At 33.5% G+C, this 11,880-nt stretch overlaps 2 protein-coding genes and 1 non-coding gene across 3 annotated transcripts; all 3 read right to left on the reverse strand.

Moving 5' to 3' along the window:
• Positions 1-985: 985 nt before the first annotated feature.
• On the reverse strand, positions 986-5,487 carry LOC142610652 (ubiquitin-ribosomal protein eL40 fusion protein). The gene is made up of 5 exons (XM_075782527.1): positions 5,241-5,487; positions 5,073-5,159; positions 4,866-4,968; positions 1,328-1,394; positions 986-1,206 (listed from the first exon to the last, which is right to left on the reverse strand). The coding sequence occupies exons 1-5, from the start codon at positions 5,341-5,343 to the stop codon at positions 1,180-1,182; spliced, it is 387 nt and encodes a 128-aa protein (XP_075638642.1). The 5' UTR covers positions 5,344-5,487; the 3' UTR covers positions 986-1,179.
• LOC142611475 (small nucleolar RNA snoR99) lies at positions 4,498-4,599 on the reverse strand. The gene has a single exon (XR_012840058.1). It is a non-coding gene; the product is annotated as a small nucleolar RNA snoR99 (small nucleolar RNA).
• A 2,628-nt stretch (positions 5,488-8,115) lies between the features above and the next one.
• On the reverse strand, positions 8,116-11,299 carry LOC142610392 (small ribosomal subunit protein uS11x). Its single transcript, XM_075782203.1, has 6 exons — positions 11,170-11,299; positions 10,078-10,197; positions 9,902-9,947; positions 9,279-9,364; positions 8,848-8,977; positions 8,116-8,473 (listed from the first exon to the last, which is right to left on the reverse strand). Exons 1-6 carry the CDS (start codon positions 11,170-11,172, stop codon positions 8,406-8,408), a joined length of 453 nt encoding a protein of 150 aa, XP_075638318.1. The 5' UTR covers positions 11,173-11,299; the 3' UTR covers positions 8,116-8,405.
• Between the last annotated feature and the right edge of the window lie 581 nt (positions 11,300-11,880).

Below are 11,880 nucleotides of genomic sequence, written 5' to 3' on the forward strand. Positions count from 1 at the left end.
ATAGACTTCTGCACTTGCAGCATGGGGGTATTAAGGCGTCTGATGTGTACTTTCAAAGGTGGAAAGTAGAGATCACTTGTTTATGAATGGAGGTTTGAATAACTGTCTAATGGCCGAAAGGTGAGTGGTTCGGCTCATAAAGTGAGATGGGCTATACCAAAGCCTAAAGGAAACAAACCACACCTTCGAGTGTCTGTGGCATGAGGAGCAATGAATTCGAGAAGGTGACGCAAGATGTTGGACGAAGGTGTGCATGGTGTAGGAATTTCAAACATGCAATCCAATATTGGATCCTTTGCTGCATTTGGAAGATGCCTATAGCTATATCTGTAATTTTCGGCTAAACATAAAAGTTATAGAGCTGTACATGAATTTGGAGAAGTATCTCGTGTAATTGTGTATCCTGCGTATATATCTCCCTCACAACATATTGTGTGCAAGACATTATCCATATACCAAATATATAGATAATGTCAATAATAGGAAAAAATAATTATTGCTCAAACAATCAATAGTTACTTGCAAGGACTTTCTTCAATATTTTACACAATTCAGAAAGCCAAACTCATTGTAGTATCTGGAAGACTGGAACTAAGGTGAACTAGTACAACATGTTCAACTAAGGTGGCGTTTGGATAGAGATTATATTTGCTATGTTTTCACGTTTTGCTTTTCTTTTCTTTTTTTTTTTCTTTTTTTGGTTTCTGCTGCAGCTGCGGGGGACATATGCACAGTGCGCATACTGTGCGTGCACTGTTTATATACTTTTTCATCAATTTTTTATTAAAAATAAGTCTCGCATCACTATTCACACATTTAAAAATTATTTTACTACATTTAAAAATTATTTTACTACAGTGTTTTCAGTTTTCAGCAATAAATTCTATCCAACAAACATCTATCTCAGATGGATTGGACGCAAAAGAGGAAAATTTTTCAAATAAATAAATAAGACCGTTTGTCCTATGAAGCAATTAAGAAAACCTTTCCAACATTATCTTGAATCTGATAACTAAAAAGAATCATCATAATATTTGTGATATCAAAATTGGAATACATTCATTAATATCAATAGGAAAAAAAATCCATTATGATATAAACCACATACTGGATATCTTGGTTCTAATATCAAAATTTCAATTACAATCTGAGGCATTAAACGCAATAATGGTCCAGAGTCTACTTAATCTTCTTCTTTGGCCTCAACTGCAATTAGGTAAAAATAGGATTACAATTTTGTAAGCCATAGATGTTAAGCTGTCAAGAATTACACAGCAAATTACTACTGGAATGTACAGATGACAATTGTTAAACAACTAAAAGGTACCTGATTGCTATGGCCACACTTCTTTTTCCGGCAGTTTACAGCCCTTGGGTGCAGACGTGCATAACATCTAACACATCAAAAATTGAAAAGATAATGATTACTTGAAAATCCTATTACTAAAATATTGAAAAATGAATAAAAGGTAAAATATCAGCATCACTTCAAAACTTCTATAGAAAAAATTAATAATCCAACACAAAAATCCATGAGTGCTCCTCTACCACTCAACTAACTTTCTTTCCCCCTTCTCTATGAAACACTTTCCCCTCTACCTCCTCTTGTTCTCCTTCCAATTAGCACCTCTCCCTATATTGTAATAACTTATCATGTGCAGTGAGCATGCTGCTTACAGAATAAATGTAAGCAATCACCCAGAAGATAGTCATATACAGGAGATATACCACACATCAAATCAACTGTAGTGAAAAGTACAGCTGAAAAAGTTGAAAAAATGGAAATTATTATAGGGAGCTAGGATGCCCTCCTTTGCATTTAAAAGTAAACAGCAATAGAGGGTTCAACTTATAGTCCCACCAGTAGAAAACTAAAGATACATGAACACCTCAAAAACAGAAATGTCTCACCCATTGCACAAAGCTACCACTTCCGTAGGGTTCAAGAGAGGTGAACCCATCACCAGTTTATAAAGTTCATAAAATTAGAATAGTGTTTATCAACAGTGAAAAAAATATAAAACTTGATATTATTCTGATGTAGGACAAACAATTGAAAAACCACATTAAACAGGCACAATAGTGATGGGGAAAATCATCTAGGTTAAGATCCTAAATTGTAAGTTGGGTAAGTTCAAACTTTAGATCATATAACAATCAGAACAATCAAAAGTTCATAGCTCCAGTGAAGAACACTAAAATTATTGAACCCATCAAAAGGTTAAAAATAAATTTATACAGTGCATAGCATTATATCAGCTTTTATCACCATTGAAGAAATATAAAAAATGATAATGAGCTGAAACTATTAGGATTTAAAATATTGAAACACCCAAATAATCCTAATAACAGCCTCCTGGGCATGAGGATAAACTGCTTAGCCCGATAGGGGTGAAAAGCCCCTGGATTACCCGGTAACTAGTTCTAGCAAGTGGGGTCAGTTGCCCGTAGGAGTTTGATTAACAGTGAGGATTGTTGTACAGTATGCTTTGCAACGTGCAACTAATTTGAGTGAAGTTCTCCTATGTCATCAAAAAAATAATAATAATAATCCTAATAACAGAGTCACAATCATGATAGAGATAATTATATTGGTTAAGATCCTAAAAATTGTTAGTCGGGGATGAAAAAACTTTAGAACATATAACGATCCCAACAATGAGAACATTCTAAGTCCAGTAGAGTTGGTTTTGAGAGAATTAAAGCAATAAACAAGAAACAAATCGCATTTAAGGTAAATTTTGATCAAGATTTGGGAGTGGTTCTTACAAAATACATATGATCCTAGACACATCTCCACCGGAAGGCTGATAGCCTGTATTCTCTTCTCACTCTCAAGCATTCTGAAGGATCACCTCATGGGCAATTTTCAATGATTCTTATGACAAATATACTATGTACCACCCATGAAAATCAACTGAAATAATGAGTCCAGCTGACAAAGTAAATGAATGGAAATCAATATTGGGAGCAAGAATAACCAGTTCAGCACTTTAACAGCAGAAGTGGCTAAGTTATTGTCCCATCAGTATATGAACAAAACATATCAGAGAAAAAAGTGAAGAAAAAATTTTTAAAAACAGCTCTGCCACTGGAATAAAAATTAATACCTAGAAGAGTTTGTTACAATAAACACACCTCTAACCACACCCAAACACCTGGATCTAATTGCCATTCACGTTGAATCTATCAAAAAAGTAGTCTAGACAACAACGACATGCCATCCTTATATTCTAAAAGGAAATTATGATGTTCCACCCATGAAAATCAACAGCAAGTAATGTTAAGCCGATTAGCTCATATGCTTGCTTTTGCTCAAGTCCAGCTGACAAATTTGAAAAGGGGAAATTAATATTGGGAAAAGGCACAACCTCATGTGTACTTCAACATAAAAAGAGGCTAAATATCAGGTATGTCCCATCAGTAAAAGAACTTATATAACCATTGTCAATTTCTTTGAACACAGAGAAATGTACCTCTCAATTCAAATCAATATTCCAAGACACATATAAAGTCATGGTCAAGAGAGAAGAAAACTAGCTTAAGATTCCAAATTGTTAGGAAAAGCTCAAACTTTAGATCATACAATGATCACAACAAGTTAATTCTGTAGTAAGAGAAGAAATGTTTTATTGTTAAGTGAACTTTAACAAAGCCTTCTAAATAAAAAGTGAGAGTGGTCAGTGCAAACTAGCATCACCGGCACATTCCATCCAATTTTCCTTCGCTATTTATCCAAATAAAGAAGAATCAAGAATTAAGCAGCATCAGGTTTTCAATGATTCTTTATGTCAAATGTATTATGTACCATTCATGAAAATCAACTGGTGTAATAATGAGTCCAGCTAACAAAGTAGAAGAATGGAAATCAATATTGGGAGCAAGTTTAACCATTTTTGCACTTTAACAGCAGAAGTGGCTAGTTATTGTCCCGCAAACATAAGAACATACAAATAGTTAACCACACCCAACCACCAAGATCTAATTGTCTCTCACATTGAATCTCTCCCAACATAGTCTAGACAACAACAACATGTCACCCTTATATTCTAAAAGGAAATTATGAGGTCCCACCCATGAATATCAACTGCAAGTAATGGAATGCAGTTTAGCTACTATGCTTGCTTTTGCTCAAGTCCTGCTGACAAAGCTGGAAAATGGATATCAAAAGAGGCCAAGTATGTCCCATCAGTAAAAGAACATAACCATTGGCTACTTCTTTGAACACCCAGGCTTTGGATCAAGATTCCAAATCGTTAGGACATGCTCAGACTTTGAATCATACAGTGATCACAATAAGTTAATTCTGTAGTGAGAGGAGATGTTTTATTATTAAGTGAACTATTAACTTAACAACGCCCTTCAAAATAACAAGTGAGAGTGACTAGTTCAAACAAGCATCACCTGCACTTTCCATCCAATTTCATTTCACTATTTATCTAAACAAAGAAGAAGCAAGCATTATGCAGATTTTAAATTCTTCTTACGCCAAATATATTATGTACCATTCATGAAAATCAACTGGCGTAATAATGAGTCCAGCTGACAAAGTAGAAGAATGGAAATCAATATTGGGAGCAAGTTTAACCATTTTTGCACTTTAACAGCAGAAGAGGCTAGTTATTGTCCCGTCAACATAACAAAACAAACCAATCAATCAATCAAAGAGCAATCAATCAAAAATAAAATTTGACATTGAAAACAACATTTCATTACCAATACAGCCAAATTAAACAACATAAACTAGTTTATCCACTAATTGGGTCAATACCCACAAACGAAATCATTCAGAAAATCACAAATTCCGACACCCAAATGATAAAATGCTATGACTGCAAAAACACAAAGTATAAAAAAATACATACTTGCGGCAAATCATCTTGTCCTGATTGTATTTGCGAGCCAAAGCCATCAAAGAAGGCTCTATGATCCCACCACGAAGTCTCAGCACAAGATGCAATGTCGACTCTGAATAACAAAGACAACAAACAAATTCAAATTCAACAATCCTGAAACTCACTTTACACCCAATAAAAACAAAAAGAGTAATTTTGAGAGAGAGAAAGAGAGACCTTTCTGAATGTTATAGTCAGCTAAGGTTCGGCCATCTTCAAGCTGCTTTCCAGCAAAGATTAAACGCTGCTGATCCGGTGGAATCCCTGCTCAAAAAGAGATAACATATCAGTCATTTTCTGATTGTGAAAAAGTGAAAGAGAAAGCTAAGTTTGATTATACAATACCTTCTTTGTCTTGGATTTTAGCTTTGACATTGTCGATTGTGTCGCTGCTCTCGACCTCGAGAGTTATGGTTTTCCCTGTTAGGGTTTTCACGAATATCTGCATCTTTCTCTCTCTGCCTCTCTACACTCTGTATAGAGAAACGGAGAGAGTGAAAATGGCAAGGGTTTTATAGCAGTACTATATAGGCTTCTAGGGTTTATCTCTGTGCGGCTGCTAAGCTTGACCTGACCCGATTGTATTTTGGGCTTGGGCTTATTGGGCTGTTAAAGTCGGTTTGGTTATAGAGTACAACTCCTCCCTCCAAAATTTTGCTAACAATTCCTTAAGAAATACCATTATTTTTTATGCAAAAATGGTATGTCTATAATATTTTTACAACAAATTATAGGTAACAGGTTGTTACTAGTTTTTATTATTGGAGCAAAAAAATAATCTCAGTAGTAGGTTCAAATTTGAACCAATAACAACTAACCACCTATGATTTGTAATGAAAATATTGTAAAAATGTTGTAAATGTAGCCATTCTTTTTTGTATGACACCTCCTGCCAGAGGACCAATTGAGTTGCAAGCTCTTGATATCTTAGTATTCAGTTAGCTGGAAACTCAATATAAGATATATTTTTGCTTTGCAAAACACATTTTATTATTTTCTTTTCAAAAACTAGCCCTCTCTCTCTGTCAAGGTCAACAATAAATTTTGCGGCCAAGGTGATATTTGTAGTGAGATTTTTTTTTAATAACATTTAATTGTTAGTTTTTTAACTTTTTATAAGATACCATTGTTTTAATTTTTGAGATACAAATTTGTTAATTAAAAGTTTTATTTATTTAGGTTTTATTAATATCTCTTGCACAATTTGTTGGGAATTTGATTATCAATAATTATTTGACAAGTTCATAACAAAAAAAAAAAAAAATTTCTATGAAACACTTTAAAGTTTCAAATTACGTTGGATTTCCATTGACTCAGTGAGTCAATATGTTGGGGACCTTCTTGGAAGTGAAGGAAGGAATGAAAAACCTATCTAATAAACATGTTAGGTTGAATTAACATGAATATAATTCATTTTAATTTGTTTAAAAGAATGACTTGAAATTATAAGTGTATTTTTAAAGTTTTTTAAGCATGGAGTATCATCATTATAAATAGTAAATTCTACATGAATTTTTTTTTTTTTTTTTTGAAACGTACATGAATTCCAATAGCATGGAGGAATAATAAGAGTATATGAGTATATCATCTAAAATGCCAAAATTTAATTTAATTTTATATATATCATAGATGTGTAGAGATATTCAATTTTGACAAGAGATCTTATTCTCATAAGATTTATAATGATAATGTCATTACTGCATTCACAATTATGCTCTTAAATTGCCAAAAATATATTTTTAACAACCCACACCACAAAAAACACACTACATTGATGGTGCTACTCTTAAATTTATTGCAAATGAGTTACAATAAACTGTCATTAATAGCAGTCTACTGTGGCTCACAAGTTATAACAAATTATTATTATTTATTCTATTATCAAATAAAATAATCTCTCTCTCTCTCTCTCTTCACCGGTTCTTTCTTTTTCCTTTTTCTCTCTCATGTTTTCTCCATCTCTATGGGTTTGGTAGTGGTGGCTGATTTTGGGTGTGGGATTCTTGGATTTTTTGTTGTGGTGCGTGTTTAGTGGATTTTTGGCTTTGGTGGTTAATTTTGGCTGTGGTTGTGGGTTTGGCTATAATGGTGGATTGTTGTGGCTGGCAGTGATTAGTTGATTTTTTTTTTTCTATGGTAGGTTGTGGTTGCAGGTGGTAGAGGTGGACGTGGCTCTTTTTGTGATGATTTTTTTTTTTTTTAATGAGTTATTTATATTATTTTAAATGAAGTAGTAAAAAATAATAATTATAACTTTTGAAGTTGTGTATTGTAAAATAAATAAAGTAATTTTTTGAAGTGCTAAAAGCTAAATATTTAGCACCTGAATGCTCTAACATGCAATTCGTTTCCATCTTTTCTTTACCCCTAGTTGAGGAAAAAATTCACCATGTTACGGTTGCATGTTTATGGGGGTGTGAGGTCCACCCTCATGTGAGAGAAAAGAAACATCCTGCTTGTAAATTCTACCCTTATGTGAGGGGGAAGAAACATGCAACCGTAACACAGAATAACTTCTCCTAGTTGAGGGCTGATTTGTTGGCAGTGGGCTTCCTTCAAACTTTGTGTAAGTTATGGCGAAAGTTGAACCACTTTGTAATCTAACCTCATTTGTTTCTGAATGACTTCTAAGAAATGGGTAACAATATTTCATCCTTCAATTTATAATAATTCAATCCAGCACTTGTTACTTGCATGCTCCAAAAGATACAAGAGTGGGGGAATGTATTCGTGGTTTACATTCAATCCTGCACTTGTTACTTGCATGACCAAAATGTACAAGAGTTCTCGTGAATTACATTACCACACGGATCAGGTGTGTTTGTTGGGGGTGGGGGGGGGTGTGTGGTTCACGTATTCTTGGTTTACTCCCAAGAGTGATTCCAAAGGGCCCATCCATGGTGAGATACCACGTCAGACAAAAAGGACAAAGATAAAAGAGTATACAGATGGCACGAATTGCTGTGACTATGAAATTAATTTTAACCAGGGGCTGCTAGTCATTTGGGCGTTCTACTCAATTGTTCTAGATCAGCAATATCAAACCTAGCAAAAGGCAAACATACCTAGACTTTTAATTCTACACCATCACTGACTGCCGATTTTTTTTAACAAGTCACTGACTGCTGATGACAAAAGCTGATTAGAGAGAAAACTGCCCACTTAATGAAATAAATTTGCACCAAGACATTAATACTAGAAGAAAGGTGCTCATCTGGTCTGCCAAACAAAATCATTTAAGGATATGACCAACAAGGAAAAAGGAGTCATAAAGACAACACAAATTGTACGTTGCATATCGATCTTTGCTTCACAAAATCATATGGTAAAATATTAAATGGAACTTGAGAAAAAATCTCTTTTGCTTCAACTAAATGATAAGATGCAAACAAATCAAAATTCAAAACTTCAAAGTGTTGTCTAAGGAAGTCAAGAATATGGTTGCATTTAGACTAACATAGTCCAAGCAAACATAGAGGCTGAATCAACTTGATCTGATATGACAAGGAATCACAGCCTTCTACCCCTTCTGCCACCCTTTCTGCGAGTACTGTCACTGGGAATTGGGGTCACATCCTCTGACAGAAAGAAAGGAACATTATAAGCATTCTCACATTAAGCCATAAAAAAACAGGAGCCACCGGATTTTAAACCAAGAAATGTATGCAAAAGTTACAATAAATCAGGAGGATAATGGAATCTTAAATCAAATAGATATCAAAGAGACAAAGCTGAACTTCCAACTTATATTCAAAAATTGGCTTTATAGGAGGTATAAATCAAGAGTGGCATAAAACATAAAACTGAAGAAAAGGGGTGTCTTAATGAATACGTGAAAAAGACTGACAGAAATCATAGTAAATTTTAGATGACAAGCTTATGAGGAGGTGAAAAAAAGTGGGACTGAGACCAGAGAATAAGACTGAAGCAATGTAAAGATAAAAAACCTTACCTATGCGACCAATTTTCATGCCTGAACGTGCAAGGGCTCTGAGTGCTGACTGGGCACCTGGACCAGGAGTCTTAGTCTTGTTCCCTCCAGTAGCACGCAGTTTTATGTGCAGAGCAGTGATGCCAAGCTCCTGCATACAGGCACTAAAGAATCAGGAAGCATTTCAAGACCAAAAGAACAAAATTAATCACCAAAAAATTTGATTAAAAGACAAGTAATTACAAAAATACACAATCTTGAGATCACACACACACACACATGTATGTATGCATGTATAATTTTCTTTTAATAAAACTTACACACATGACATAAGCCAAACTGTACGTAAAATTGGAAAAAAGAAAACCAGGACCACCAAATTCACATAAATTATAATTCTGTAGCTGCGCAGCAATTAATGACTTATGGAAGAACCAAAGAAGAGAGTAAACCTTGCATCTTTGAGAAACATCTTGAGCTGCAAGCATGGCTGCATATGGTGATGATTCATCCCTATCAGCTTTCACCTTCATGCCCCCTGTAATTCGGAAAGGAGATAATCGTGTCACAGAAAAAATAAAAGACAAGACTAAAAAACACTGGCACTCTAAATAAAGCAGATTGAAAATACATACTAAGTGGCGCAAAAACCCAACCATCAAATAGTTAATCTGTTGCTATCTAAATGAAAATGTAAAGAAAGTAGGACAACAAAGATTCAAAGAATCGAATTATAGTAGAGCTAAGATGTATATATGTTGAAATGCGTGGTAGGATTCAAAAAAGCCAGAACTTCCTAAAATATCCTAAACCCAGGTTAAAGAGTCACTTAGACAAACTGATCTTAGAACCTCAAATATAAAAGATACATGGATTAACCAAATTCCCAAGAGAGTCTCAACCAGGCAGAGATAACCAGCGAACATCAAGACTATTTAAGCAGTTTTATTCCTTGGTAAGCACTATTTAAGCAAGTTCCAAACTTTAAAGTTAAAAGGATTGTTAATATGCTTGTGTATGATGCAAGTACAGGAAAAAAAAAAAACACGGGACAAAGAGAAAGCCTGTATCATACCAGTAATGCGAACAAGTGTTTCCCTTCCAGACAAATCAGTTACATGCTGCAAATCAAACAAAAAAAAAGTTAGAAAAGTAAAAAAAATACTTAATTGAACCAGAAGAATGTTAATCAACTAAGTCATAGGATGGAACTACCAAAAATGCATATATAAATTGAGTAGTTATACTTACAATGAATGTGTCATTGAACGATGCAAAAATATGGGCCACACCAAAAACCTGCTCTCCTTCGCGTGTAGCAGGTCCTAGGGTAACATTCTCCTCCTTGGGCTCCCTAGTTTTCCTTCTAGACTACAAATTATACAAGTTCATAAGTGTTACTAATATAAAATTCTGAAGAGCAAGAAATAATTAATGCAAAAGATAGCAGATGCATAAATGGAAAGCATATTCATACACATTAATTAACTCAAATTTGAAAGGAGAAAGCTACAATGTGCCCCCTTTTTTCTATCATTCTTATATATCCAATATGTGAATTAAGACACATTCCCCTAATCACATGTTAGGTCTCACATGCAGACCCCACTTAGAAAGTTTTAAGTCTAATTCATGCATTTGACCATAATGCTCTTCCTCACAATAAATTCGAGTTCTGATCCATTTTGTTTTCAGAAAATATCACACAAAGCTAAAGACTACAAATGGGTAAAAATATCTACTTTTCTTGGATATCTTCAAAAAATAATTGACCCATTTCCTTTTCTCTCCATAATATTTGAAAAAAAATGTATGTCATTGGAGATAGCTCTTTAAATTTGAATCCAGACTTGTTGGTTTAAAGGGTAGCTAGACTTAGATTAAACACAATGCATCTCTACTTTAATCTAAACTAGCAATTAGCTTACAAAAATATATCACATTATACATAAAAATCCATTTCGAAACCCAGAAACTAATATTAAAAATAAAAAATAAAAAATAAAAAAACCCAAATGACTTTCATTTTATTTTACATAATCCACAGACAAACAAAAATAAATCAAACCAACCTTGTCTAATCCTATAAACCATACATGACCATATGATGCATCATTGAGTTGAATAATTTTCGATTTTCACAAGTTCTTCTCTTTTCTCAAAAATTCTCAGTATGTAACAGAAACTAACCAATCGTTTAAGCACATTCAAACAAAAAATTAATTAATTAATTTTCGGATCGTTAAGCAAAACACAAACTGATATTTCGAACAAATGCTGGTTTCAGATTTGGAGAATGGATATCAAAAGAGGGAGATGAGATCTAGGATCAGAGTCTCTTACCATGGCTGCTGCGAGTGCAAAAGCGAGTTCGAGTGCAGAGAGCAAATGAGAGCTAGACTCGGCCTTCGAAAATCACTAGCAGGTTAAAGAAGACGTTTTCGTTGCCGTTTTATAGCTAGGGTTTTGAATGGGAAGCGCATGTGAAATAACGTAAATGCCCCTATTTCTTCTGTAACTTGTATTTATAAGCTTGAGAGTCCAAAACAAAAACAAAAACAAAAAACAAAAACAAAAACAAAAAAAAATTTGAACACTACATTTTCTTTTCTTTTTTTAAGAATTGGTTAAAAGTAAAATTTAGTGTTGCACTTTTATTTTAACTAGGTGCAAACCAATGCAACAAGTAAAAATTTTGTATATTAAATAGTGCATGTGTTATTTAAAATTATTTTATATTTTTATGTAATGGAACATATAATGTGTTTTGTATTCAATAAAAATAAATAATGATATACATACATACATACGTATATACATATAAAATTTAATAAAAACATTTAAATTACATAATTATAATATTGTTTTATATAGATGGAGAAAATGTTATTAAAATTTCTTTTTTTTTAATATACAATATTTTTTGACTAATTTGAACACATCCAAAATTTTGGTTTTTTTTAAGTGCACACCTCATTCCATGGAACACATGTAACATGTTATATTAAATTTAAATAATTATATAAGTTTAGAATTGTAATATTTTTTTTTTGC

The sequence above is a fragment of the Castanea sativa genome, chromosome 9 (genome assembly GCF_040712315.1).
Source record: "Castanea sativa cultivar Marrone di Chiusa Pesio chromosome 9, ASM4071231v1".
Taxonomy (NCBI): domain Eukaryota; kingdom Viridiplantae; phylum Streptophyta; class Magnoliopsida; order Fagales; family Fagaceae; genus Castanea; species Castanea sativa.